Source organism: Pygocentrus nattereri, chromosome 14, assembly GCF_015220715.1.
Source record: "Pygocentrus nattereri isolate fPygNat1 chromosome 14, fPygNat1.pri, whole genome shotgun sequence".
Classification (NCBI taxonomy): Eukaryota; Metazoa; Chordata; class Actinopteri; order Characiformes; family Serrasalmidae; genus Pygocentrus; species Pygocentrus nattereri.
The window spans coordinates 16347501-16374075 of NC_051224.1; the positions used below are offsets into that span (position 1 = coordinate 16347501).

The window sequence follows — 26575 nt, forward strand, 5'->3', positions numbered from 1 at the left end:
CATAAATACGCTGTAAGGTTTACAGCATTAGTACGTTTGAGAACTGCTGGTAATGAATGTTAATTCTTTGATACTGCAGTTACAAATGACCAACATGGTCTATGGTTATGTATTTTAAAGATAATAGTAAGAATAATTATGGTTATATCCCTTTCATCAATGTGATGTTTGTTGTTTGCATGTTTAATTACAGTTGGAGTGATTTTAATGGTTGAACTGTCTGGGGAACACTTTTTAAAGTTATTTATTGATTTTATTTTTAATCTGACACTAGAAAAGCCTGAAAAAAGCCTTTCAGCTGTTAAAATCCAGTGTGCATCGTTTACATGTTTTTTGACATACTCTTAATAAAAGCACGGATGCTAAAATTTACACCAAACTGTCAATATTATTGTTCTGTATCCTGCAGTACTGACTATATAAAGCTGTTGTACGGTGTTAAAATGATATAAAACAGTTTTGTCAACTTTAATGACAAGAAAAAGTCCTGCTAAAAACAAGCCCACACTGCATTTTAGTCACTGAGGGGGGAAACGAGGTGCTGGCTCTGCTGGGTGCACAGTTTAAGAGCAGGGATGGGAAACTTCTGCCTTCATTAGCCTTCTCAACATCTGAACAGGACGCTTCTCAAAGGTGGGTGCTCTTATTTAAGAGGCTTTTACACCAAGTTAGCTTTTAATCCGTTCAAACAATGGATGATTTGTGAAGAGAACACGCAAAATCCTTTACAACAATGTGCTTCATGGTGTCTGTGGTTTAGGGCAGAAGGAATGCATTTAGCCTCAGCGCTCTCTTAAACACATATAGCTTTGGTTTTGTTGTAATAAAAATAAAGCCGTGGTTAAAGTTACCTGACAACTGGATAGGTATGAGTAAGCTAGCAAGCCAGAGATAACTAACGCGTTTAATTACAGTAAATGAGGGAGAACACGATAAAATAGTATTGGGATTGTTGCTAGGTCCGTCCTACGTCGCTAGCTAGCCGGTTAAAAGAGCCCTTCATTTCACATTTATCGGTTTATATTGACGTTTGGTATATTTTTAGTTGTCTGTTTTGTAGTGCAAATTCATGAGACTTTCAAAACCATGAATTTCTGCGGTTGGGAACCTTCGGACTACGAAATATTAGCTGAAATAGGCGAGGGCGCCTATGGGAAAGTGTACAAAGCTAGAGAGATCGGCGGGCTGCAGCGCCTCGTAGCCATGAAGAAGATCAACGTCCCCGGGGAGCCGCACACGGGCATCCCGCAGTTCATGATCCGGGAGGTGGCGCTGTTGAGAAGGATTGAGCATTTCGACCACCCAAACATAGTGAAGTAAGTAGAATTATGGTAAAACTGTTTACCTGCTTTTGCAGTTAATAACCAGGGGTGTAAAAACCCTGCTGAAAAAATATAATCAGCCAATATCATTAGGATTACAACCTAGATTTGCTTACTAATGGGAATTGGCTTTAGCATTAGAGAGCCCTTTGTCCCCAGTGTACAGTGTTTTTTGTTTTTTTAATGCTCATTCGCTTGAGCCAGACACCTGGTATCTTTTTTTTGGTTTGGTTTTGTTTTCTTCTTATGGTGCTGTCCCATTGGGGAGGGGGTGGGAGAACACTTTACGTTTCAGTGCATGCTGGGAACTGTAGTGCAGCTCATGATGAAATGGGCTAATGTGTGACTGAAGTCGCTTTGTATGAAAAGATGTTTTAACATCAACTGTCCTAGCTTACTGGGCAAAATGACTACTTAAATGGACTCATATAGTTTTATCTTAAATTGCCTACACCTAAACCAGTGTCTAACAGTATTAAGCTACTTCTAGACTAAAAATGTCTTTCATGGGTAAATCCATTGACATCACAATTACGTTTTAGGCTAGACTTAATTCATGGCCACGAAACCAATGCCTAAACGTCTAAAATCAGTGTTTTATATACGTCTTCATGTGCCTAAAGGCAGAGGTGGACGAAGTACACAAATCATGTACTTGAGTTAAAGTAGAGATACCCAAGGTAAAATATTACTCCAGTAAAAGTAGAAGTCCTTACTCTAGACCTCACCTTGAGTAAAAGTACAAAAGTATTTGCCTTCAAAAGTACTTAAGTATTGGAAGTAAAAGTACTAAAAGATTAATTATGACTTTAATGTCCTTTTAACATTTTTATAACAAGACTCGCTTCATGAACTCATTTTAGGTGAAAATACTCCGGTGTCTCTCTTGGTAAACCAGTCTTTTAATAGAACGTCATTAATTAGTCTGACACTGATCTCTATTAAAATGATGTGATGGTGAGACACAAAATACTGAAGTCAAACAGTTTCCATCAACCGAGTGGCTCTAAAATCACTTTTACAAACAAGCAAAGTTTCAGTTTAAGATTACTTTGTAACTTAGTAACAAGTTGAACTTGCTTTAAACTCAGGATCCTTTTTCCTTTACTGTATTGATCTGTAGGTCTCTGCTCATAAACATAAACTAACCGAAACTAATTTACTATAAAATTAAACTGCTTGTATGAATTCAGAACAAAAGAAACATGCCAGTCACTGCATGTGTGTACATATTTCTATATTGTGGTCTATTTACACAAAGTTAGGTCAGTTCATCATTTAGGTCGACGTATGTGCTCCCAGATTTTTATGCTGCTGCACTGACATTGAACCGTGTGCTGGCACTGGGTCGGTATGACCAACAGGTCAAAACAAGCTCAGAACAAAGTGACCGCTGTGCCCTGATTGGTGCTCTTGCTTTACTTTTTTTTTGTTTTGACATGTTACATTTTTATACACACAAAAAACAAAAGGTTAAAAAGTAATGACTTTGAAATGTAGTGCAGTGAAAGTAAAAAGTCGCCCAAAATGGAATAACTTCAGTATGCATGAAAAAACTACTTAAGTACAGTAACCAATTACATTTACTTAATTACTGTCCACCACTGTCTAAAGGTTTTTGAATGTGTCTGCTGAAGTGAAGAAGCAGGGTTTGGACCTGACCCTGGCCTTCGAGTACATTGATCAGGATCTGTCGTCGTTCCTCAGCACAGCACCAGAGAATGGCCTGAGTAGAGATAAAATAAAGGTGAGTGGATTTTTTTACTGTTTTATTAACCTTTTTAAATGGCCTAACATTTATTAAACACTTAGGTAAGAGTAGCTCAATCAGCAATAAAGTCCATGTAGATCTCTGATTTTAAGGGGTTCAGGCTGTTGCTGTCTGTTTAATTCCTTTTTGGGGAATCAGCTTCTAATTCAGCATAGATTAAGGGGCATGTGTAGGATAGTAGCTACATTTAGGTGCGTCACATTGTCCTTCCATTTTGCATACATGAAATGACAGTGCTGACGTTAATGTCTTCACGCGGTGCTTGTGTATGTAGGACATCATGCGCCAGCTACTACGTGGACTGGACTTTCTCCACACTAACACAGTCGTGCATCGTGACCTAAAGCCAGATAACATATTAGTCAGCAGCCGTGGGGAGGTGAAGATTGCTGACTTCGGGCTGGCCAGGATCTACACTTACCGCATCGCCCTGACACCCTGTGTGCGTACCACAGTATTCTGCAGTGTTACACTGGGTAATACTTGCACTGTAGTCTACAAGCCACAGAGTTCCAGGGGTTTTGTCACTCAAAATGGCCAAAATAAGTCTGCTTTGACAAGCAGTGGCCATTAGACTGCCAAAATGACCACTCACAAACGGTTGTTTTTCCTTGACATGCAGGATCATGTGATTGTCAGAATAATGGTACAGCATTGACAGACCAGTGAGAAACAAAGTTGTATGCAGTAAAAACTGGTGCATGGACTGTTTCCATTCCACCCTAAATGATACAGCAGTTATGTTGTGTCACCTAAGGCTTCTTAACGTAACAGCTGCCCCATTTAAGATGGAACAGAAAATTCAAAAAAGCAGCTGGGGAATGAGACTGAGGTTGAGAGTACTTGCACTGTAATATGGACGGTTTGTGTATGCTTTTGTATGTAGGTAGTGACCCTGTGGTACAGGGCTCCGGAGGTGCTACTCCACTTGGGGTACATGTCCTCTGTGGACATCTGGAGCTCTGGCTGCATTTTTGCAGAACTTTTTCTGTTAAGGTGAGCACACACAGCGCCCCCTGTTGCAGAGGGGGGTTTGTGGCAGTGACCAGAGCTGATGGATAAAATGGATAAACCGTTCGCTCTTGTAGGGAGGAGAGGAGATGTCTGACTTTAGCTGGAACAGACCTGTCTGGACAATATGTAAGCATGCTCTGTGTAGAAGATACACTATAGGGATAAAAGTATTGGGACACACCTCTTAATCATTAAATTCATGTGTTTCATTCAATCTCATTGCCACAGGTGTATAAAATCACTTAGTCATGCAGTCTGCCTTTATAAACATTTGTGAAAGGATGAGTCGTTATAAAGAGCTCACTGAATATGAGTGTTGTACTGTTATAGGATGCCACTGCTGCAATAAGTCAGTTTGTGAAATTTCTTCCCTCATAGAAATTTTGCAATAAACTGTGAGTGGCATAATTTATAAGTGGAAGCGGTTAGGAACCACAGCAACTCAGAATGGGGTAGCTGAGTGAACTGGAACAGAGATTGTGAGCCAGGCCCTCTCATCCAACATCAGTGTCTGACCTTACAAAAGCTCTTTTTGCTGAATGGGTAAAAATTCCCACAGAATTCCTGCTCTAAAATCTTGTAGAAAGCTTCCCAGCAAAGTGGAATCTGTTATAGCTGCGAACTCCATAACCAACTCCATATTAGCGCCTGTGGATTTAGAATGGGACGTCATAAAAGCTCTTGTAGGTATAGCGTGTAGCTGTCCCAATACTTTTGTCCCTATAGTGTACATACCAGGGGCACCAAACCTTTGCATATGACTGTTAAACATTTTTCTCTTGTCCTGTAGACCTTTGTTTCGTGGACATACAGAGGTCCAACAGCTTCAGAAAATCTTTGAGTGAGTACTGACATTTTTCTCTCAGGCCCATTGAGCTTTCAGGTTTTGGTCTAAAGTCATTTGCAAATGAAAGCTGATTTAATAGTTTCAATCTTGTCTATATGTTTGACTATATTTGAAGGGTGATTGGTTTACCTAGAAAGGAGGACTGGCCCAAGGAAACGCCCATCCGCTATGACCCTGCCTGGGCCAGACAAGAGCTGACTGCACAGCTGCTGCCCAGCCTCACCCTGGAGGAGAAGGACCTGCTCACAGTGAGTGTTTATCACTATGTTACATCAATGCGGTTTAGCTTTTCAGTTAACTTACTATACATTTTATGTAATATATTCTATTTCTATGGAAATGCTGTGCACATTTAAATAGTGTAAATGGCTCATTGAAAAGAATAATTATTAAAAATAATGTGTATTTTTGTATCTGTAAGAATATAATCAGTGTATTGATATTTGTTTCATATCATTTTAAAGTCGTCACCAGTCGCACTTCAGTAAATTATGAGAATATAGAAATAGGGTTTCTTTCGTAAGATGAGAATAACATTTTTATTTATTTATTTATTTATTTTGCTCTATCCTCCCTACAGCAATGTCTGGAATTCAACCCAAGCAGACGCATCTCAGCTTACAGAGCCTTAGCCCATCCGTTCCTGTCAAGTCCTTAACACCCGCACACACTGGACAGAAGGCTGAGAGACATGAGGATGGAGTGAGTTGGGTGAGGGGAGTGGCTGTTGGTTTGGACTTCTCCCACCCAACCAGTCTAAAAGTCATCTTAGGCTACTTGGGCTGTAATGAGATATGCATCAGGTTTTAGAAGTGTCCTTGTACTAAAGACCTTGTATTAAAGGGCCCAAATCCTCTATTTTATCTTGGTTATAATGTTAGGATTTCACAGCTGATAACAAGTGCAAGTCTCTAAATGTGTTTCTGTTGTAATACTGTTTTGAGAACAACTAAAGACTTGAAAGCATGTTTTTTCAGTGTACAGTGTTCAACTACTGAATAGAGTTTTAGTTCATCTGTGCTAGTTATACATTTATTTAAAGATGGACATGTTTACAGTTCATGGTTCAGCTTTAGAATCTGATAAATTAATGTAGCATCAAGGCCTGTTTAACTACCCTGAGCCTGAGTACTGTGTTTGTGGATCTCCTGAATCCTGTTCACTGGTTTGTCTAATATAAACCTATCATTGGACAATTCATCCTAATTTCTTTTCATCTCTCATTTCTTTTGTTTTCATTTTTAATAACCCCTGATGTGGGAAGGCCAATCCAGCCTTTCTCTGTTTCTGTTGCTCTTGTGCGTTGTGTCCAGAAGGGGTCACTAAAGCAACATTGGTCGCCTCTAACTTAACCCGTTAATTTGCTCCATGTTCTCTGGGATTACTTGAGCACAAATATAGGGGGAAAAAAAACAAGCGCTGAAATATTTTTTATCATATTAAACCATATATATCATTTGTGTTACACAGCATCGCTAATTTCCAAAATCCAATTTGGTTGTGGATAGAAGTATGACAGTGTAATTAAAAAACATTCAAATGTAGGGGACAGGGTAACTAACTAAGGGGGATGTTAAATACAGGTGAAATGTAGCATGGACATGTTATGTACCAAAACTGGTTGAAGTTTTTGGTCACCTGCTGATATTCCTGTACATCAGTGTTTTTGATTTGAATTGTGTATCAGCCTCTTGGGGCCTTTTTTTTATTGGTAGTTTTAACACCAATAAGTACAATGAGGGCGGTCCATGTCCCCCCATATAAATAAAAACAGTTGGAAGTTTTTATTCACAAGTTAATCTAGAACATACTAGAGATGGCATGGCATGTAAATTATATATATATATATATATATATATATATATATATATTGGACTATTGTGTAAAACCTTATATGGTCCAGAAATACTTGGAAAAAATGTTACATTAACTTCCATTACATGTTAAGAAAGTTTCTTCCTTCTCCTGTAGCATTACTGTTTTGGAGATATGAGGTTTATTTCCAACAGCAGCAATATATTAATTTAATCTATTTTTAGCTCTTTCACTTTGTGGTCCAAGATAAACTTGCCATAGTCTCTTTTTGCTAGTCATATTTTTTGGATGCATATGCTTTATGTATTTAAGTTGGAAAGCTCATCTAATTCAGACATAGAATTGAACTGAATTAATTTTTTGTTTGATTCAGTTTACCACACTGAATGTTAATTCACAGGATCTGCACTCACTGTGCTATGGATTGAATGCTGCTTTGATTGAAAAATTATTAATCTTACTTTTAAAAATATTTAGAAAAAAACAAAATGTTATGTTGTGCCATGACCGCTCATAATCAGTGAACTACTGTTAGGTGTCCATGCATGGTATGATATAAAAAAAATCACTGCAGATCATCCAGAACAAGACCTCAGTGTTGCTGCTGGACTGAGAATAGTCCACCAACCAAAAATATCCAGCCAGCAGCGTCCGGTGGGCAGCGCCCAGTGACCACTGATGGACTGGAAGATGACTAACTCAAACTGTCCAGCAACAGATGACCTACTGTCCACACATCCTGCATGATCTCAGAACTATTAATTATTAATATTCATTGTAGATGAAGCAAAATGAGCAGACGTTTAAAGGGGACTTTCACCAGCCTTTCAACAGTTCTGCATAATTCAATGATTTAAACCTAAAGGCTGGACCAACAAGGTAGGCGTGTCTAACAGAGTGGACACCGTGTAAAAACTCCAGCAGCACTGCTGTGTCTGATCCACTCGTACCAGCACAACACACACTAGCACACTGCCACCACAACAGTGTCACTGCAGTGCTGAGAATGATCCACCACCCAAGTAAAACCTGCTCTGTGGGGCACCTGACCATTGAAGAGCAAGGTAAAAGGGGGTCAACATAGTATGTAGAGAAACAGATGGATTACACTTTGTAGAACTACAGAGTGCACCAGTGTGGTAAGTAGAGCTGTCAGTAGAAACAAGGAGGGGATTTTAATGTTATGGTTGGTCAGTGTAGCCGGCGTGTAACGGGTTAATGATAGCACAACTGTTTAAACACCATATGCTTGTCTCTTTGTGGGAGAACTGTAATTGGACTGGTCCAAAATGAAACAATGACAGGATTTTATCCAGTTCCCCAGTAAGAGTTCAGTACGTTTGTCTCCTGGAAGCTGTTGTGGTGAGTGAGAGCGCCACCTCAGGGCCATTTTGAACTTTTAAACCGACTGAAAGAAGCTGTTGCTGTTTTTGATGTTGTCCTGTTAGCTTGCAGTCTTAGCATGTACGAGTGGAATGCTACAAGCCCACTGAGCACAGCCATGGAGGGGTATTTTTATCCCCCCCCCTCTCTCTCTCTCTCTCTCTCTGTCTCTCTCTCCCCACATTCTCGCCCTAAAAGGGCTTTTCACACCCTCTGCCCGAGGCTCAGTGCGCATGCGCGGCTCCGGTGCCTGCTAGCAAAGCTGAGCCGGGTGAAGAGCAGGTAAGTCCCATTCATTTTCCTACAGAGCCCGTGTTTAGAATTTAAAGCCTTCGTTGTGAATTCGTTTAAGCTACATCACGATAAGAAACGTCTGATACTACAGTTTAATTTACTTTCATGCACCTCTACTGACTTTGGGCCAAAAATAGCCCCGGTTACTTTTGCAGTCCTCTGGTTCTGAGATCCTTCAGGATGTGTGGAAGAAGTGTTTGCGCGCTCTCGTGGCTGTCTGAGCGCGCGAGACGCGCACCCGTAGCTCCAGAGCGCGCACACAGAGACTTTAGAGATGAATACCCAAATTTGCTCACTGCTGCACATTTGAAACCAGCATGACAAGAACTCAAATGTTTTGGCTCTGTTTAAAAAGGCCTTTTGATTTGTTTTGAAAGGTTTATCACTGAGTATTTGGCTCCCCCCCCCCACTTTTAGCTGACGTAAGCATGTGAATGTGCTGGCAGAGCTGACCGTTGGTGTCCTGCTCTATAATGAAAGACTTTGGATTGAGAATTGATGCCGAGTAGTCATGTGCTGCAGACCTCCAAGCTGCCAGCTGGCCCAGCAACGCCCTTTGGAGATCTACTCCTTAATCTAATGCCCAACTATAGTATTTAGATTCTCTTTAAGGCCCTCATTAGCTGGATAAGGGGTGTTAGATCAGGGCTGGGACTTGGAGGTAAACTGCAGGCCAGTACTTTACAGTGTAGTGTTGCACAGTGTTAGATAAAATAAATAAATAAATAAAAACAGGTCTGTCCAATATAAATAATCCTAAATGACTGGACTGTTTCTGTTTCTGGATTAAGTTAGGGATGCTCCAATATGGGAATTGTGGGCAGATGCTGATGTCCGTTGTTAGTGATTAGTGTGATGGAGAACTATGATATTCATTTTAACATTATTCATTACAGATAAAGCAAAATGATTAAACAGCAGACATGTAAAGGGGACTTTCACCAGCCTTCCAGCATTTCTGCATAATTCAGTGATTGAGAAGTAAACAAAGTGGTATGACATGAGATGGTACGTTGTAGAGAAACCTACCGACTCACATTTCTTTATGTCTGTGGTGATGGAAACCATGGGTTGTAATGTGCACAACACCAATATAGCCATTTAATTCACAGTCCAAAACAGCTAGTGAACCTACTGAGTCTTCTGAGTTTTAATATGGAATGTTCATGATGGTACAACAGTGTAACTTCTGAAAAATAAAGATAATTCTTTAAGAACTGTTTTGCCTTGCATGTACCTCTCTGCAATTTGGCCAAAACTGTACCTCATAACTGTCATTAAAACAGCATCGGGTAGTAAAAAGTAATTTTTTAATAATATCTTTACGTAACTGAGCTACACGCTTCGGATGTCTGGTTTCTGTCACTGCTATCGGGAACAGGCCAGACTTGGTAAGACTTCCTAGAATGAAGGATTTCACATCAAACCAAATTATTTTGTTTGAATCTTTATCATTTGATCATGCAGGTATGCAGGTATCTGTGGACTTCCCCTTTATGTACGATAACCCAGCCTCACTTAGACAGTCTACTGTTACAGAAGACAGTGAATGTGTCATCAGATATTGTTTAGAAGTATTGATCAAATTGAAACATCTGCTAACACAGATATTATTGTGATATCACTGTGTATCTGTAGCTTAAATGCTCCAGTCTACTGATAAATGTGCTTTGTGTAATAGCCCCTAGTGGTCCTTGTGTACTGTTGATTTGTATTGTCCTGCTCTAACACAGCTGATTCAACTCTTAAGGACTTGAAAAGTAGCTAATAATATGACCTTAGGTGCAGGAAAAATAGCGCTGTGGAGAGCGGAAAACGCTGAGCTAAATTAAGATGGAGATGCAGGAGAACAGGTGGGCAGTGGTGGGATTTTTTTACACACAGTTTTACATAGACGTTGTATTCATTTACATAGCTCTGTTTGGGGAACTGTATTATGGATCTGCAGGACAATGGTCGGGCACTGAGTGAATGCAGGAAATGTTTTGGTAATGGGAGAGAGAGAGAGAGAGAGAGAGAGAGAGAGAGAGAGGTGAAAAGGGTGGATGGCTTTCCCTTCCCCCTCCACATGCTAATATTTACATGGAGTTTGCATTCATTTTCATATTCCAGTTTGATGGCGTGTGCTGCATACTGTGGCTTGTGTTCTGTCACTCATTTAAATCCATAGTTAAACATTTATAAACTAAGGGTAATTTAACAAGGGGAATGTTGTCACTGATAGACCTGTAAGGAGCAGAGCTGAACTCCAGGCCTGGATGGATGGAGAGATGGAGGTCAGCATTTTCCTTGCTCTGATTCACCCATTCATCTCATCAGATTCTTATCTAGCCCCTTGTGAAGCCCTCCAGGAACCCTGTCTTAAAGCATTAATCTGGGTTTGTGGCTTGTATCATAATTTTGGTGAGAAGTGGTGCACTGCAGACAAACCTAACTTTTTATATGTAATGTTGATAATGGTGAAATAGTGATAAATCTGAGAAAAACATGTGTACATTTTAGGTCAAAACCTTATCTCAAAACTATCAATGTCTCAAGCATCAGGCAGCATATTCATAACCATTTTATGTAATAGCCTTTAACGAGGGAGCTTTTAAGAGGAATTACATGCTCCAGACATTTGGTTCCTTTCAACAATCCCGACTTTCTGACTTTATTTTTCCTAGGAATGACTTCACATCTTAGTGATTATACATACAACCCCAATTCCAATGAAGTTGGGACGTCGTGTTAAACAAAATTGGCCGTTCTGTGGCCACACACCTCCCTAACCATGTTAAGCGCTTCATTCAGACAGGATTAGGCTGTTGTGGCTGTGTCGTTGGTCAGTCTTACTAGTGTGTGTTTCTGTGTGTGTGCTCAGCACATGTCTGTGTCAGTTAGAGTTACTGGATTAGTGACTTATGAGTTTAACTGAACATCACCCAACTACATTACCCTTCACGTGACTCTCTCTCTCTCTCTCTCTCTCTCTCTTTAAGCCTCTCTATCTCTCGCCTGCTCTCACCGTCATTCTGTCACTAACACTCTGTGTGTGGATGTACTCCGGTGGATGCGTGCATGTTTTGTTGGATATGAGGTCGCGATTATCCTTCACTGCTTTACGGTACGTAGGTACGTAGAGCAGTAAGAGTCTGACGTGTTTGTGTGTGTGAACACAAATTTATTTGTAGATTTTTTGAGATCTTTTAAAATGTACAAATGTGTTACTAATGCAGACAGTAAAGCAGCTTATATATATATGAAGAGCTGTTTTGTAAAACTACTTTTCCATACCTTTGTTGATGTGATGTTGGTATTGATGCACACTCTGCGCTCATGGTCAGAGGAGCTTGGCGGGGGAGAATTACCTGACTAAGCTTGTTAAATCACTCAGGCAAGCCAGGCAGGACTTTGAGAACACAGCTATTTCATGTTGCTGAACTGCAGCACTGGACTGTCATGCTATTACATTTTTTGTATTGCTGTAACTGTCATCTGTAATATGCAATATGACTATATTTACTGTTGTTGTGGTGAAAGATGTCCCAGTATGTCTGTGTATTTGAGCATAATTAGTCTAGTTTGATTGGATTTAGTGCAGTGAAGCTGAAATGTTGACAGCATTTTATAATGCAATGTTTCGGGGTTCTTTATATTTTCTATATGGTATAGAATATATATATATATATATATAATGTATAGTATAGAATAAACTAAATATTGTTTGCCCATTGTGATAGAGTCTTAAAGGGCTCTTATCCTACATTTATCTCTCATGGAATTGTTTTCATGAGGTCCACTTATGACATTTTGGCTGGTTTGTACCAAAAACAGTCGATGGCAACAAAATTAAACACTTTAGTTTTGTTTCTGTGCCTTTTAGACATTATATATATATGTATGTCCTCTGTTCTGATTGGCTGACCTGTATTGTGTGTGATTTGAAAAACAGTCCAGGCTAAAACACTTATAACTTTAGCATTAATTATTGGGGTTAAACTGCTGTAGGCTGAACAAGAGGGTGAATGGGAATGTATAGGAATTCAAAATTGAGTTCAAATTTGCAGTTTATTTTCCACATATGGACAGTGTGTACCAGGGAAGTGAATATTATGTTTTCAAAACTTTAATCACATCATACTTTTATGTCAAAATGGGCCCTTCAGAGTTTCTTGATATTATATCACTGCCTCACGTACAACTGATCTGAAAGTCTATTAAAGTAATAATCAAACTATTAAAAGTTTCACATTTTTTGCCTTACTCCAAATGTAGTTGATCAAACAAGATGTATTTGGTGTCTGAAGTTTGCTTCTTTAACCTCTTAAACTCCTTGGAAGCACTGGTGGTTCCAAAACGCACTTCATCATATTCTTCATAGCTTTCTTATTTCATAAGCTTCATTCAAAAAGTGGGTGTCATATGAGAGCTGTAACTGTCTTCTTTCAATCAAATTGATGCGTAAAGTCATTTTAAAACCTTATAATAGAAGAAGCTGAACAATTCTTTTATCTACTGGAAGTCAACCCATTGTTCCACAAATCTGCATGTTGCTAAATGATATACACTAGTTTACATTACTTGTTAGCTATTTATTTTATAGCTCCAGTGTAAAACTAAAGAAGCAGAACTTCCGACACCAAACATGGCTTTCCGACTACATTTGTAAATTTCCTTTCATTTTTGTTATTATGCACCAACAATGAATAATGTAATGGTGGATCTGTCTATTTTAAGTAGGGATGCACCCACTGTTAGAAATAAAGGTAGATGTTCATCAAGGTACAAACAATGTAAATGTTCCTTCAAAGGTACAACAGTGGTTTTAAGGTCCACTTGTGTAAATAGTGAGTTTTTCCTGGTGAAAATTACATATTTGCACCTTTTCATAACCAAATGTTTTAAAACAGAACATTAAAATAAAAAGCCTGGAGACGAGACGGGGTGTGTGGAGTCAATACAACGTAGAAAACATAATTTCTGTGCATTATAGTTATATTCCCTGACTAAAGGTACTGAGATGTACCCTTGAGGGTCCCACCCCAGAGACAAGAGGGTTACGGCCCCAGTTTCAATACTGATATCTGTTATTTTTAGTGTATATACACTATATTGCCAAAAGTATTGACTGACCCATCCAAATTGTTGAAATTAGTTGTTCCAATCACTTCCATGGCCACAGGTGTATAAAACCAAGCACCTAGGCCTGCAGACTGCTTCTACAAACATTAGTGAAAGAATGGGTCGCTCTCCGGAGCTCAGTGAATGCCAGTGTAGTACCATGATAGGATGCCACGTGTGCAAGTCCAGTCATGAAATTTCCTCACTACTAAATATTCCACAGTCAACTGTCAGTTGTATTATAACAAAGTGGAAGAGATTGGGAATGACAGCGACTCAGCCACAAAATGGTAGGCCACAAAACATGACAGAGTCAGCGGATGCTGAGGCGCATAGTGCGCAGAGGTCGCCAACTTTCTGCAGAGTCAATCACTACAGACCTCCAAACTTCACGTGGCCTTCAGATTAGCTCAAGAACAGTGTATAGAGGTTCATGGAATGGGTTTCCATGGCCAAGCAGCTGTATCCCAGGCTTGCATCACCAAGTGCAAAGCAAAGCGTTGAATGCAGTGGTGTAAAGCGCCGCCACTGGACTGTAGAGCAGTGGAGACGTGTTCTCTGTAGTGATAAATCACGCTTCTCCATCTGGCAATCCAAAGGATGAGTCTGGGTTTGGCGGTTGCCAGGGGAACGGTACTTGTCTGACTGCATTGTGCCAAGTGTAAAGTTTGGTAGAGGGGGGATTATGGTGTTGGGTTACTTTTCATGAGTTGGGCTCGGCCCCTTAGTTCCAGTGAAAGGAACTCTTAATGCTTCAGCAGACCAAGAGATTTTGGACAATTTCATTCTCCACACTTTGTGGGAACAGTTTGGGGACGGCCCCTTCCTGTTGCAACATGACTGCACATCAGGGCACAAAGCAAGGTCCATAAAGACATGGATAAGCGAGTTTGGTGTGAAAGAACTTGACTGGCCTTGAGTCCTGACCTCAACCCGATAGTGCATCTTTTAGTCCAACATCAGTGTCTGACCTCACAAATGCGGTTCTGGAAAAATGGTCAAAATTCCCATAAACACATTTTTAAACCTTGTGGACAGCCTTCCCTGAAGAGTTAAAGCTGTTATAGCTGCAAAGGGTGGGCAGACATCATATGAAACCCTGTGAATTAAGAATGGAATGTCATTCAAGTTCATATGCGTGTGAAGGCAGACGAGCGAATACTTTTGGCAAGTATAGTGTATCTGCTGATGCCAGTGCACATAAATGTCTGTTTTAACATCTCGAAGGCATAAAACACACATTCCTGTATTGTTACAAATGCAGTAAATTGAGTAAAACACATATTTTAGCACAGTTGCCCAGGATCTTCTAAAGATTGTGCTCTTCTAGAATAAAACTTCCATCCATCCATCCATTTTCTAAGCCGCTTCTCCGTCAGGGTCGTGGAGAATAAAACATATATACAATAAAATCAAATATTAGTTTGAAATTTTGGTCATTCTTTAAAGCCGTTTTACACTGATACAGAATTTTTTAAATGATTGTGCATTCTTGGTTTAAAGGTCCCGAAAAGACCTCTGGCTGGATTTCAGTAAAGATTAAATGGATGGCTGGCTTTTCCTGTGCACCTTCTGTATGCTGGGTTAAGTCAGGCTTAAGTTAAGTTCAGGCTTCAAGATGGCTACCACTACCGAATTAGCTATGTGGCATTTGTCTATTTTTATAGATAACAGTATGTTATACAGGAGGAATGCCAGAAACCACGTAAGTACGTCTATTTAAGATTACTTAACAACGCCAGACAGCGTTGTTAAGTAATGAGCTTCTATTAATGATGCACTGAAATAAAAATTCTTGGCTGAACTAAATGACTACAATATATAGGCTACAGTATGTGCCACAGAATCTGGTATACTTAACTACAGAGAACGGTTGGCCACTCAAGGCATTGGATTCTGCTGTTATTAAGTCTGACCAGCGGAGAAAAGCAAAGGAAATGCACAGCATTCTTATTTTAGTCATGATTTTTAAAAATGTATTGCCATTATAATCACAGAGCTGCAATATTAATTATATCCTAAAAAAATTATCACAGTGAAATGAACATTTCTCATTATATATATCATGCTGCCTACAAACCTGTGCCTCTGACCATCAGGCACTGCAGGAATTTGGAAAATATTGCTGTTATACAGCTATGAGTACAAGCTGGTCTACTGCTTATTGCTTGGACAGGGCTGGAAGACCACGAAGCTGTCTGATGCAGCTGACCAAGTGATGTGGCTTCTCAGCCAAGCCTCAACGATTTGGTGTCCATATTAGGCTAACCCAAAAAAACTTTCCTTCCCTGTATGTCTGCTGTCTCAAAATCAAAGTGGACTACTTTAGATGCAACAGACTAGGTAGCAGGAGGTGATCGAGGGTCTCCTGCATTTTCAATTATTGTTTAAAACCCGATTAAAACATCCCTGATTCAGGCACTCAGCTAAAGGAGCTAACATTAGTGCACTGTCCCCTGCATAATCTGTGCATACACACATATATTTTTCCCTGATCGTTCAGCCCTACTTGCTAGCTTCTATTTCTTGCTATATTAGCTTTGTGGCTCCAGTGCAAAGCTAATGGAACTATCCTGATACCAGACATAATTTTGCTGAGATATACATTTTTATTTCTCACTGAGCAAATCCTTTCATTTTTATTATATGGCAGTCAATCATCTAATGGAGCAGTCAGTGCTTTTAGTGCCTCTAAAGTTTCTTTGGCCTTTGACAGAGCAGTGCTCCTGTTGGGTGCTGAACTGAGGGACTGTGCACCCTCCGCATGCTGGGTTAAGTACGGCTGGCGCTGTGCTCTATTGTTGGAAGGAGCCTATTGTGTTTCAGCTGGGAGCCTGGATATGCCAGGAATGCTGACGCTAACAGTTTGCATATTTGAGAGCAGTGGAGGCCCTAGGCGTCCACACCCACTCCCAAACACACCACACACTCAAATGCATGTTTATTTTATGTTAATTAACAAAGGCATTTGGTTAATATTAACCGATGCACAGTAGATTCCTATTGTGCTGCTGCTGTATATCTGAGATCTGTCATTGACACACCCAGCCCTGGAGGGCGTCTGTCTGATAAGGTGATGATGTAATTATTTATGTATGGGTCCTGGAGCTCAGCTTTGTTTGTGTCGTACCAGCAGCCTGGCGACCAGGTAACCATGGGAAACCGTGTCCGGACAAAGCCAGGAGCAGTGGGGTGAATATAGCTCTGTAGCGGTCTGGTCCTCTTTAGGAAGCATCAGACCATTAATCCAGTTCTAAATGTGACTAACAGTTGTTAAAATAGCGCAATGCTCTTCCCTTGACCCCTTCTTTTGCCCCACCCTAATGGTCAGATACTTCTACGATCCGCTGATTCATGCACTTAGCTCTTGAATGCTGTGGCATTAGATAGCACTCGGTTCTGGTGACTGTTGATCTTTGTTTTGTTAACTGATATCTTGTTCAGCTTGTCACATTTTTTTGTTTAGAGGCGCAGTTAACTGCCCTCAAGGATGAATTAACACTATTGAATAGTCAGAGGATTTTAAAGGGTCCATATCCTACAAGAATGAATGTATGAAGAATGAATGAAGATTGTGAGTCAGGCCCTCTCATCCAACATTAGTGTCTGACCTTATAAATGCTCTTCTGAATGAAAGGGCAAAAATTCCCACAGACACACTCTGAAGTCTTGTAAGAAGCCTTCCCAGAAATACGGAAGTCTGGAGAGCGATGAGGTAGTTAAAACTCTCTGGATGGTTATCTTGAGATAACCAATTAATTGTCTTGTGCTCTCAAGATAACAAAGTTGTTATCTTGTTAACACCTCATGGCCTCTATGGACATCTGTACAGTAGAGTGGAAGCTGTTATAGCTGCAAAGGGGGGACTACATACTATTAATACCTATGGATTTAGAATGGGAAGCCATAAAAGCTCTTGCAGGTGTAATGTGTTTGTGTCCCAATAGTTTATTATAATGATAGACTATTGGCACTGATAATAATGATATGATGATAATGATAAAATGATTTTAATAATAATCCTACATTATTCTCTGTTGTCTTTTTTTTTTTAATCAGGCACATTTAACTCTGGCACACTACATTTAGCATTCAAGCCTAAAACATGGATGTGCTGGTGTTTTTGGTGAGGAAGAAGCCCTGGATTTTTGTTGTATCATCATCATTATTATTATTATTATTATTATTATTAGTAGTAGTAGTAGTAGTAGTAGTAGTAGTAGTAGTAGTAGTAGTAGTAGTAGTAGTAGTAGTACCCACGACCCTGACGGAGAAGCAGCTTAGAAAATGGATGGATGGATGGATGGATAGTAGTAGTAGTAATAGTAGTAGTAGTAGTAGTATTTTATTTTATTTATTTATTTATTTTTTAACATTATAGGGGTTGCAGTTTTGGTGGCAGTACCACAGAAGTGCAGAAGTGTGTTCTGTGTGGAGGATGTGTTCACTTGTTTTCACATAGAAAATCTACAAAACATGTCATTTGACCAGGGCACCCAAAATTTTGCATACATGATAATGATATACGCTACATGGACAAAAGTATTGGGACATACCTCTTAATCATTGAATTCAGGTGTTTCATTCAGTCTCATTGCCGCAGGCACCTAGCCATGCAGTCTGCCTTTACAAACGTTTGTGAAAGAATGGGTCATTCTAAAGAGGTCACTGAATTCTAGTGTGGTGCTGTAATAGGATGCCACAGTGGCAAAAATTCAATTTACAAAATTTCTTCCCTCCTAGATATATTCATGATCCACTTCATAATTATCATTATTATTATTATTATTATTATTATTATTATTATTATTATTATTATTATTTGTTAAAGCATTTTAGGGGTTGCAGTTTTTAAGCTAGTACCACTAAACTTTGAAAAATCTAAGAGCCTATATGAGAATAGAGCTTTGTGCTTTTGTGACCAATTGCATGTACGGTTTTCCCAGTGTTTGTTCAAACAGGCTTTATCTAAGGTATTGTTAGCAACAGTAACACCACCTTAGCCTCAAAGCCTTAGCCACTGGCTGGGTTTCCATAGCAATGGCATAGCGACACTTTAGCAACCACCTGGGATAGCATAGCAACACCTCAGCAACAACATGGGATACAATAGCAGCAGCTTTCCCTTTCTAGTTTATAGAAAATAATCGTGATTAAATGTAAATCACAATTTTGTTCAGAAAAATCACAATTAGATATTTTCCCAAAGTAGTTCAGTCCGAAATAACTCATGTTCATCATGACAGGAGAATAAAATGGAGTCGTTCAGTTAGGTGTTGTTGGGTGGCTGGGTTGCTGAGTGGACAGCCTGCTGCAAAAGGTTGCTGAGTTGAGCTGAGTATCAAAGGTTTTGAATTACAGTGCAAGGGGAGATTCCCAAATGCTAGAACAGCAGACCAAACCAGGTCAGCTTACAGAGAGAGCGAGAGGAGAGAGAAAAGATGGATGGTCATGTTTAGATGGCATGCTTGTTTGAGAATAGATGGAAGTGAGTGCTAATTTTATAGCTGACACATTTAACAGGTGGATACACTAATGTTAAGCTCGGAGTGGTTTGTGAAGAGTCCGGTTTTGCCTCTTCCCACCGGTGGAAGAGTTCAGGGTCTGCAGGCAGGCTTTGTATGCGTGCTGAGATGTGTGTGAGTGCATGTTTTAGTGCTATAATGAATGCTCACTCCATTTGATTAGCCATAGACTTTGTACAGTTGAGGGCTGATTTCCTCAGTGCACTAATGAATGGCCTTCTAAGTAGAATCCGAGTTGATGAATGAGATAAAAGGATTAACTGTTGGTTCTCTGATTTCTCAACAGTGCTGCGTCCTTACAGGAGTAACCACGGCGATGGACAGCCATCTCACAAGCAAAGCCAAATCCTCTTCCAGCTGCTGATTGGTCAAGGCATTTTGCTGTTTTGACTCCTCCTTGAAGTGTGGACTTAACAGGACGCCACTGTGGCACCTTTCATAAATGCTGCATAGACCTGAGCTCACAGCAGGAACTACTTCCTAGCTCCTTAGTAGAAAGCAGACCGGAAACAGGACGTGACAAAGCTGGAAATTTTAGAAGCTATGGAAAATCCAGCCCTGGAATCCCGAGCTGAGCGTATCGCACGGTACAAGGCCGAGAGGAGGCGGGAGCTGGCCGAACGCTATGGAAACCAGGAAGAGGAGCTGCCCTCTAAGTGGACAAAGAGGGAGAGGGAAGGGCGTGGCAACTGCCGTGACTCCGGCCCGCTTGCAGACAGGAGCCAGTCATGTGGGGTTAATGGCATGAGGGCCTATGGCACAGCGCCAGCTGAAGAGGAGTTGCCCCCTGCTCAGATCTCTAATGGATATGAGGGAGATGCCAAATCAGGAAATGCCTGCCTGAACAGGTGAGCACTACCTGCCCCTGTTTGACCTTTTTATGCTTGTGTGTAAAACTTTATATGGAAATTAAATGGAAAAAGCTGAGCTTTTTGTGCCTCACTGTTCTGTCATTGAGTGCAACTTTATTTGCATCCGTATGTAATATAGCTACAATTTAGGGACATCAGTGATTAAGCCACTTAAAGACAACATATACAGTCATATGCAAAGGTTTGAGTGCATCTTGTCAAATTATATTTTGTAAATTTTATAAGTAAAAAATAAGTTAGCACATCCTTCATAGAGAACACAATTCTGCAGTTGTTAATGCGCAGTTACTCATTATCTGCTGAATATAACATATTGGGAATAATATAGAACATGAAGTGTGGCCCATGCAAAAGTTATGGCACATTTTATGTTTTGTATTTTTGTTTTGCAGTATGTTAAACTCAGCAAATAAATTGTGCATTAAGATGTAAAAAAATCCAAAATGAGTCCAGAATCATATTTAAATTTATTCCCTGTAGAGAACAAGAGACACGTTGACTTATCTTCACATAGACAATAAAAAAAAAACATGTATTTTGGATATTTTGCATATGACTGCAGCCCAAGAGCTTGAGGAGAACCAAGAGGAAAAAAGACATTAGAGTAATTAAAATACTCATTAGTGATCTCATTATACATTCTGCAATTTAAGGTTGAATTGGTTCTGTGAAAAGCCAACACAAAGAAATTCTTCAGCTTAGAAGACAAAGGCCTTTCATCAGTCCATTTGGCATTTACAGATACAAAAACCTAAAAATAATCATTGTTAATGACTATTAATATCATGTTCACTTAAACATGCATGCTACTATTTAAAGTCCTCGGACTGTGATTTAAGTAGGCTGGAAATCAGTGTCGTACGCATGTTTAGGGTGCAGTTAGGGCGTAACTAGGAAATTCCACACGTAACACATTTGCCATGTTTTCCTCATCCATTTAATTTCAGTAAGCAATAATGAAACTGAAAACTTGGAAAAATACTCATCAGTTAAATAATTTACATTAAATAGCCACATTATGGCCTTGTGAATTCCAGTATTCAGCTGCCTTATTTATGTAGGAATTCCACCAATGTTTCAAAAACTCTGCGTACTTAACTCACTAAGATGTAAATAAAGTCAGAGTGGGTTGATGTGAAATGTTCTAAAGAAACTTACCCACTCAGTAGTGTTCACAGTAGTGGTGATAGGAACCAGACGCCCTCTAAAAGCTACATCACAAAATGTTATTACACAAAACGGTTGTGTATATGATACTTGATGCCTGATATATTGTTTCGCAGTAGTTTGAGAGAAAATTTGGGGCTAAAATGTATTGTTTTTAATCTTTGTTTGGCAGAGGGGTACTTGCAGGGTTTTATAAGGCAGCATTGTTCCAAAGAATTTCATTTTATCGTATTATGGAGAAAGTTTGAAAAATTGGTATGATGTCCCTTTAACTTATTAGTGTACTAAGCCCATTTATAAGATGCTTCTTTAGCAAATTCAACATGTGTTTTAGACAGTTGTCTAAATAGCATTAATGTGTAGTAGGGAGTGTTTTTGGTCTGTTTGTTTTAGTTCAGTAAATTTGATGGTGAATTGAGATTATGTGTTGGCAGCGTAGATGTTTTCATTATTCAGACTGTCTTTTGGTTGCACCCATGTTTATTTTGGACCACTTGAATGCAGCAGTGGTTTGCTAGTTGTCTGTAGTTGTGTTGATTTGTAGTTGTGCTGCTTTGTAGAGGTTTTGTAAGTAAGGAAGAGCCAGATGAAGAGAGAGCTGTTGATCCTAACACCATTTACCATCCTCATCATTCACCACCCTCTGTGCATCAGTCTCTCCCTCACTCGCATCTGTCTCTGCCCTCTTTACATGTTCCATGCATTCATCTCCACCCATTCTAGTAGTTCTCTCTGTCCACTTCTGCACTTCTCTTTCTTCTTTCACCTGTGCTTTAATGCTCCTCTACCCAGTTCATCTCTCACACTTTCTTTCTCTCCACCTGTGTGTCAATCACAACTCAAGTCAGAGTAAGTTTGAGCTGGAATGATTTTACCTGAGAAAGTCCTTTACTTTTACCTTAGTTTTAACAGTCTGACAATAATAATCGCAGAGTGAATGATCATCTGTAATCTGCTGAAACTGGAGCTCCCTCAGTGATAATACAGTCCTAAATATAAACATTCCTGAGTGGTTCTTGGCATGGGCGTACAGTTGGAAGGAAAATCTTTAATTGAAATATCAGTCTTAAAAATGAAGGTGCCGAAAGGCCCTAAAAAAGGTTCTAAAGCAAGAGGGATGCAATTTTGGTTCTCCAAACAACCTTTACATTCAGAATTTAAACTGTAATTGTACTTTAAAATGTGCAGAAGTGTTCACTTGTTTTCACTTAGAAAATCAATCAAATATGTCTCTTGACCAGGGGCACCCAAACGTACAGTAATGTGAAAGTTCTATACCAAATAAACCTACATTTATTTTCCTAGAATCGTCTGTCCACGCCAAAAACATTTAACAGCATCTTAGAATGTAGAATCTTTTTAACACATTTATTTTTAACAGTGAAGTTTTTTGATATGGACCTGATTCCAATGCACAACAATACCGTTATGCCATCTCTAGTAATAACAAAACCTGTATATAAAAAAGCTGTGTGCTGTGTTGTTATTGTTATTGAGTGTGGGAATTAGACATAATTTATCCTGTATGAATTTGCCAGTCAACAAATTACATTATGCAACTGCTTTGAGTAAAACTAACTCAGCTCTAGCAGTGCTTAAGAGTAATCCACATAAAAAGTCACATTCATATCTGTCTGTTTGTTTTTGTACAGTATAATTACAGTTTAACTCCAATCCCTACTTCAGCCCCTTTCTTCTTTCTTGTATTCCAAAACCATTGCTCTGGTCTCAGCCTTTCCCCTTTCTTCGTTGCCTCTCTCCAGGCAGTGTGCATTGGATTCATCCAGCACGCTGGCTGGGGGAGACCCTTCAGACCCTCGGGGCCCCCAGCTGCACACCCACATATCAGTGGGCAAGCTGAAGAGCGCCCTGCTGCAGCAAAGCCAGAACTCAGCTCCCACTGAGAAAGTGTAGGGTCATGTGTGTTTGTCTTGTTTCTTTGCACCCTAATCAGATGATGCTTGCTATTAGAACCAAACAGTGTTTGGGTGTGTGTAGTAAGTAAAGCGTCTAATCGTGTTTAAACTGTTGAAATACATGATACATTTCAAGATGGTTGATAAATCATGTGCACCTATGGCTGTCAGTGGTTTCATAGATAATTGAGTGAATGAGCTTTAATGAGCTTAACCATAAACATATTAACAGTAGTCACTATTTCAGAATGTTTTCAGATTTTAGAACGTTCTCAACTGACCATCTCAAATTTGCTTTATACTTTCAAAAATATTGTGCTCAATAAACACGATATTTACAGTGATTATATTTTACATAGCACATTCTCTGGTCGAACGAACTTAAGATTAACTTGTTTGGATCAGATGAGATTCAACATGTCTGGGGTAGACAGGGACAAGACAATAGTGCCAGCTGTGACACATGGTGGAGGTAGTGCATTAAAATGGGGCTATATTAGTGCTTAAAACTGCATAGTACTTTATGTATACGTACTGTTTGTGTGTGTATATATGGCTTTCTGTATTTTAGAAAATAATGAAGATTAGTTTGACATTTTAATTAAGCCTAACATTTTCCACACTATATAAAAGGGGCACAGTGACATTTTCAGAATGTGTTAATATATTTGAGATGGTCAGTAGGGAGGCCTTTGGTGTTTTCACATGGATGGACCCTAGTGTTAATGCCACTTGCACTTTGTTGACTGTGTTGTGTCTCACACTTAATTATAAGATAGAGATATAACAAATGAGGTGACAACAGCTACTCTTTGTCTATCTGTCTCTCTCTCATGGTCTCTCTCTTTAATCCAGTGGTTCAGATGGAGGTACTGATACAACCATTGACCTGGCAGCGAAAACAGGTTCAGAGGGCGGACGTCGGCGTACTCGGCGCTATCTGCCCACGGGGGCCACAGGGAGCCGCAAAACGAGTGAGCGTTTCCGAACCCAGCCTGTAACAGCCTATGAGATGCAGGAGAGCTGTGGGTATGGAGATTAACTTGTTGTCTATGTACACAATATAAAATGTACCCATATGTATGTATGTATGTATGTATGTATGTATGTATGTATGTATGTGTATCTTTACCGGTCTGTTGTGGTAAAGAAAGAGCTGAGCCATAAGGCAAGGCTCTTGATTTACCGGTCGATCTACATTCCCACCCTCACCTATGGTCATGAGCTTTGGGTAATGACTGAAATAATGAGATTGCGAATACAAGCGGCCGAAATGAGTTTCCTCTGCAGGGTGTCTGGAATCTCCATTAGAGATAGGGGAGAAGTTCGGTCATCCAGGAGGGACTCGGAGTAGAGCCGCTGCTTCTCCACGTCGAGAGGAGCCAGCTGAGGTGGTTCGGGCATCTGGTTAGAATGCCTCCTGGACGCCTCCCTCGGGAGGTGTCACAGGCAAGTCCACCCGGGAGGAGACCCCGGGGAAGACCCAGGACACAGCTGGCCTGGGAGCGCCTCAGAATCCCCCCTGGGGAGCTAGTGGAAGTGGCTGGGAAAGGGAGGTCTGGGCCTCACTGCTTAGGATGCTGCCCCCCGCGACCCGAACCCCGGAGAAGCGGAAGATAATGGATGGATGGATGGGTGTATATATATATATATATATATATATATATATATATATATATATATATATATATATATTTAAAATCTATGTTTGCCAAAATTGTGGGCATACCGAGACATTTTTATGAGTGAAATAAATAAATATTCATTCTTTTTGCTTGAAAGTTCACCTGAGTGATTAAAAACACTTAAAAGGTCAGGCATAACTTTCTGTTTTACTGAGGTATAAATATGAAGTGACACACAGGCAAAGTTCCCTTAGGCATCTGTTACTATGAGAAAGACCAAAGCAGTGGAGTACAGCAGTAATGAGCAACAAAAGTTTATTTATCTGCAAAAATCAGTAAGAGTTACAGTTGACAATGCCCATTTCAACTATCAAGACAATAACTGAGGAGTTTATAGTAACTAGAGATGTTAAGAATCTGCTGAGTAGGGGACGTATGTCTATACTGACCCAACACACAGTGAGGAGGATGGTTTAAGTGGCCAAAGAGATTCTGTGTGGAGGAGTGGTCCCAGATCTCTCGCTATTTGTTCTCCAGTCTTATTAAGCATCATGGGAGAAAACTCAGAGCTGTTATCTTTTAAAAAACGAGGCTGCACAATATATTAAATGAAAATGTTTTGCTCATGTTTACCAGAGGTGCTGAAAGCTTGGAGAGCACTCTGTCTTACTCTTCTTTTTGTCTGTCTGTCTATTTATTTATCTGTCTGTCAGTCTGTGGGTAAATCTTTAAAAAGCTAAATTCTGCAGGGTGTTGTCTCACTTTGCTCACCCGGACTGGGTGTGAGTGAAAGCTCATTACTTTGAGTGTTATCATTATGTCATGGTGTTAACCTGCATGGACGTGTGTGTATGTGTCAGCTGCCCTGGAGGGAAGGAGCAAAGTCATAAAATCAGTGTGAAATCATTTCGTCTTTTGTCTGAATGACGTGTGTGCATGCTTGTGTTCGTGCTTGGTGGAGTGTAAGTTTTGCCCCTGTTCACTCACTCATGATCTCTTCACTCTACAGAACCATGGAGAACACAGAGCAGGAAAACTCTGGTGAGTGCTGGTTGGATTGTGTTTGTGTGTGTGTGTGTGTGTGTGTGTGTGTGTGTGTGTGTGTGTGTGTGTTTGACAGACTCTTTCAGCTGTTTCCTCTATGACTGAATCTCAGTGCCTCCCTACTCCCCACATAGAGCACTATATAGGTCACAAAATAACAGATACATTCAGAGAGTGCATTATATGTTTAGTACAGATATTTGTATTCAACCATGACTTGAAAGGCACAGATTTGTCATCTGAGATGCACTGTAAAGGAAACAGAGAGCAATTTGAGATTCAGCCTGTGAAATCTTATTTATGCCAAGTCAGTTTATCTGTTTGTATTTTATGCCTTGTAATGCTTGTTGATGTGCAGTTGCTGAAATATGAAAATTGAATAAAATATGAAGAAAATGAATAGAAGGTGGGATGAGAGTAATGGTAATTTAGTAGGGAGCTGGAAACAATACACACACACGCGCACACACACACACACACACACACACACACACATCGTAAAGGTCTGTAATAAACCTTTTTGTTATAAAAAAGTTGGAAGCATACTGTTGCATCTAAATGTCTTGGTCTGCTGAATCATTAAGATTTCTATTCACTGAAAAATTTTATGGCGGCAGTTAAAAGCTTGCTGATTTATTTTAGTTCTGGTGCTGGATGGTACAATGAAGACATTACAGTCATTCACAATATCTGACACACACTGACCACAGTGTTCTTGAGAGTGAGGAGTGTGTGTGAGTCTGTTGAGGAGAGCAGACAGGTGAGGAATATATTATAAGTTCTGACTGAGTACTAGGCCTTTGATTTATATCTGTTCCAGATGACACTAAAGATGCTCATGCCAAACGATTAGTCAGTCAATATTAGTCATCAGTGA

The 26575-nt window shown here is 39.8% G+C and overlaps 3 protein-coding genes across 11 annotated transcripts in view; all 3 read left to right on the forward strand.

Annotated features, from left to right (window-relative positions):
• LOC108432053 (all-trans-retinol 13,14-reductase-like) overlaps nt 1-372 on the forward strand; it is a 13342-nt gene extending 12970 nt beyond the window's left edge. For both annotated transcript variants that reach the window (XM_017705610.2, XM_037544816.1), the window contains exon 11: nt 1-372. This exon is cut by the window's left edge and continues 1030 nt beyond it. The gene's annotated coding sequence lies outside the window, so the exon portion shown is untranslated.
• Nucleotides 373-1086: 714 nt separating this feature from the next.
• On the forward strand, nt 1087-5612 carry cdk21 (cyclin-dependent kinase 21). Its single transcript, XM_017705591.1, has 7 exons — nt 1087-1316; nt 2937-3069; nt 3368-3535; nt 3980-4089; nt 4898-4948; nt 5070-5202; nt 5535-5612. Exons 1-7 carry the CDS (start codon nt 1087-1089, stop codon nt 5610-5612), a joined length of 903 nt encoding a protein of 300 aa, XP_017561080.1.
• A 2766-nt stretch (nt 5613-8378) lies between these two features.
• svilc (supervillin c) overlaps nt 8379-26575 on the forward strand; it is a 49811-nt gene continuing 31614 nt past the window's right edge. For 4 of the 8 annotated variants that reach the window (XM_017705614.2, XM_017705618.2, XM_017705619.2 and 1 more), the window contains exons 1-5: nt 11466-11552; nt 19361-19922; nt 22877-23023; nt 23885-24058; nt 25664-25695. In XM_017705614.2, coding sequence (XP_017561103.2) covers nt 19618-19922; nt 22877-23023; nt 23885-24058; nt 25664-25695 — 658 coding nt within the window. In that variant the 5' untranslated portion in view covers nt 11466-11552; nt 19361-19617. Of the gene's footprint in view, nt 8435-11465; nt 11561-19169; nt 19187-19360; nt 19923-22876; nt 23024-23884; nt 24059-25663; nt 25696-26575 lie in introns of those variants that run through there. The other 4 variants (XM_017705615.2, XM_017705617.2, XM_037544858.1 and 1 more) reach the window with 4 other exon arrangements.

Excerpts from the sequence above, each read along its gene's own strand:
- cdk21 (XM_017705591.1), top strand. The coding sequence starts at position 1,087 with ATGAATTTCTGCGGTTGGGAACCTTCGGACTACGAAATATTAGCTGAA. Across the intron at positions 1,317-2,936 it reads GACCACCCAAACATAGTGAA|GTTTTTGAATGTGTCTGCTG; the intron begins GTAAGTAGAATT and ends CACTGTCTAAAG. Across the intron at positions 3,536-3,979 it reads GCATCGCCCTGACACCCTGT|GTAGTGACCCTGTGGTACAG; the intron begins GTGCGTACCACA and ends TTTTGTATGTAG.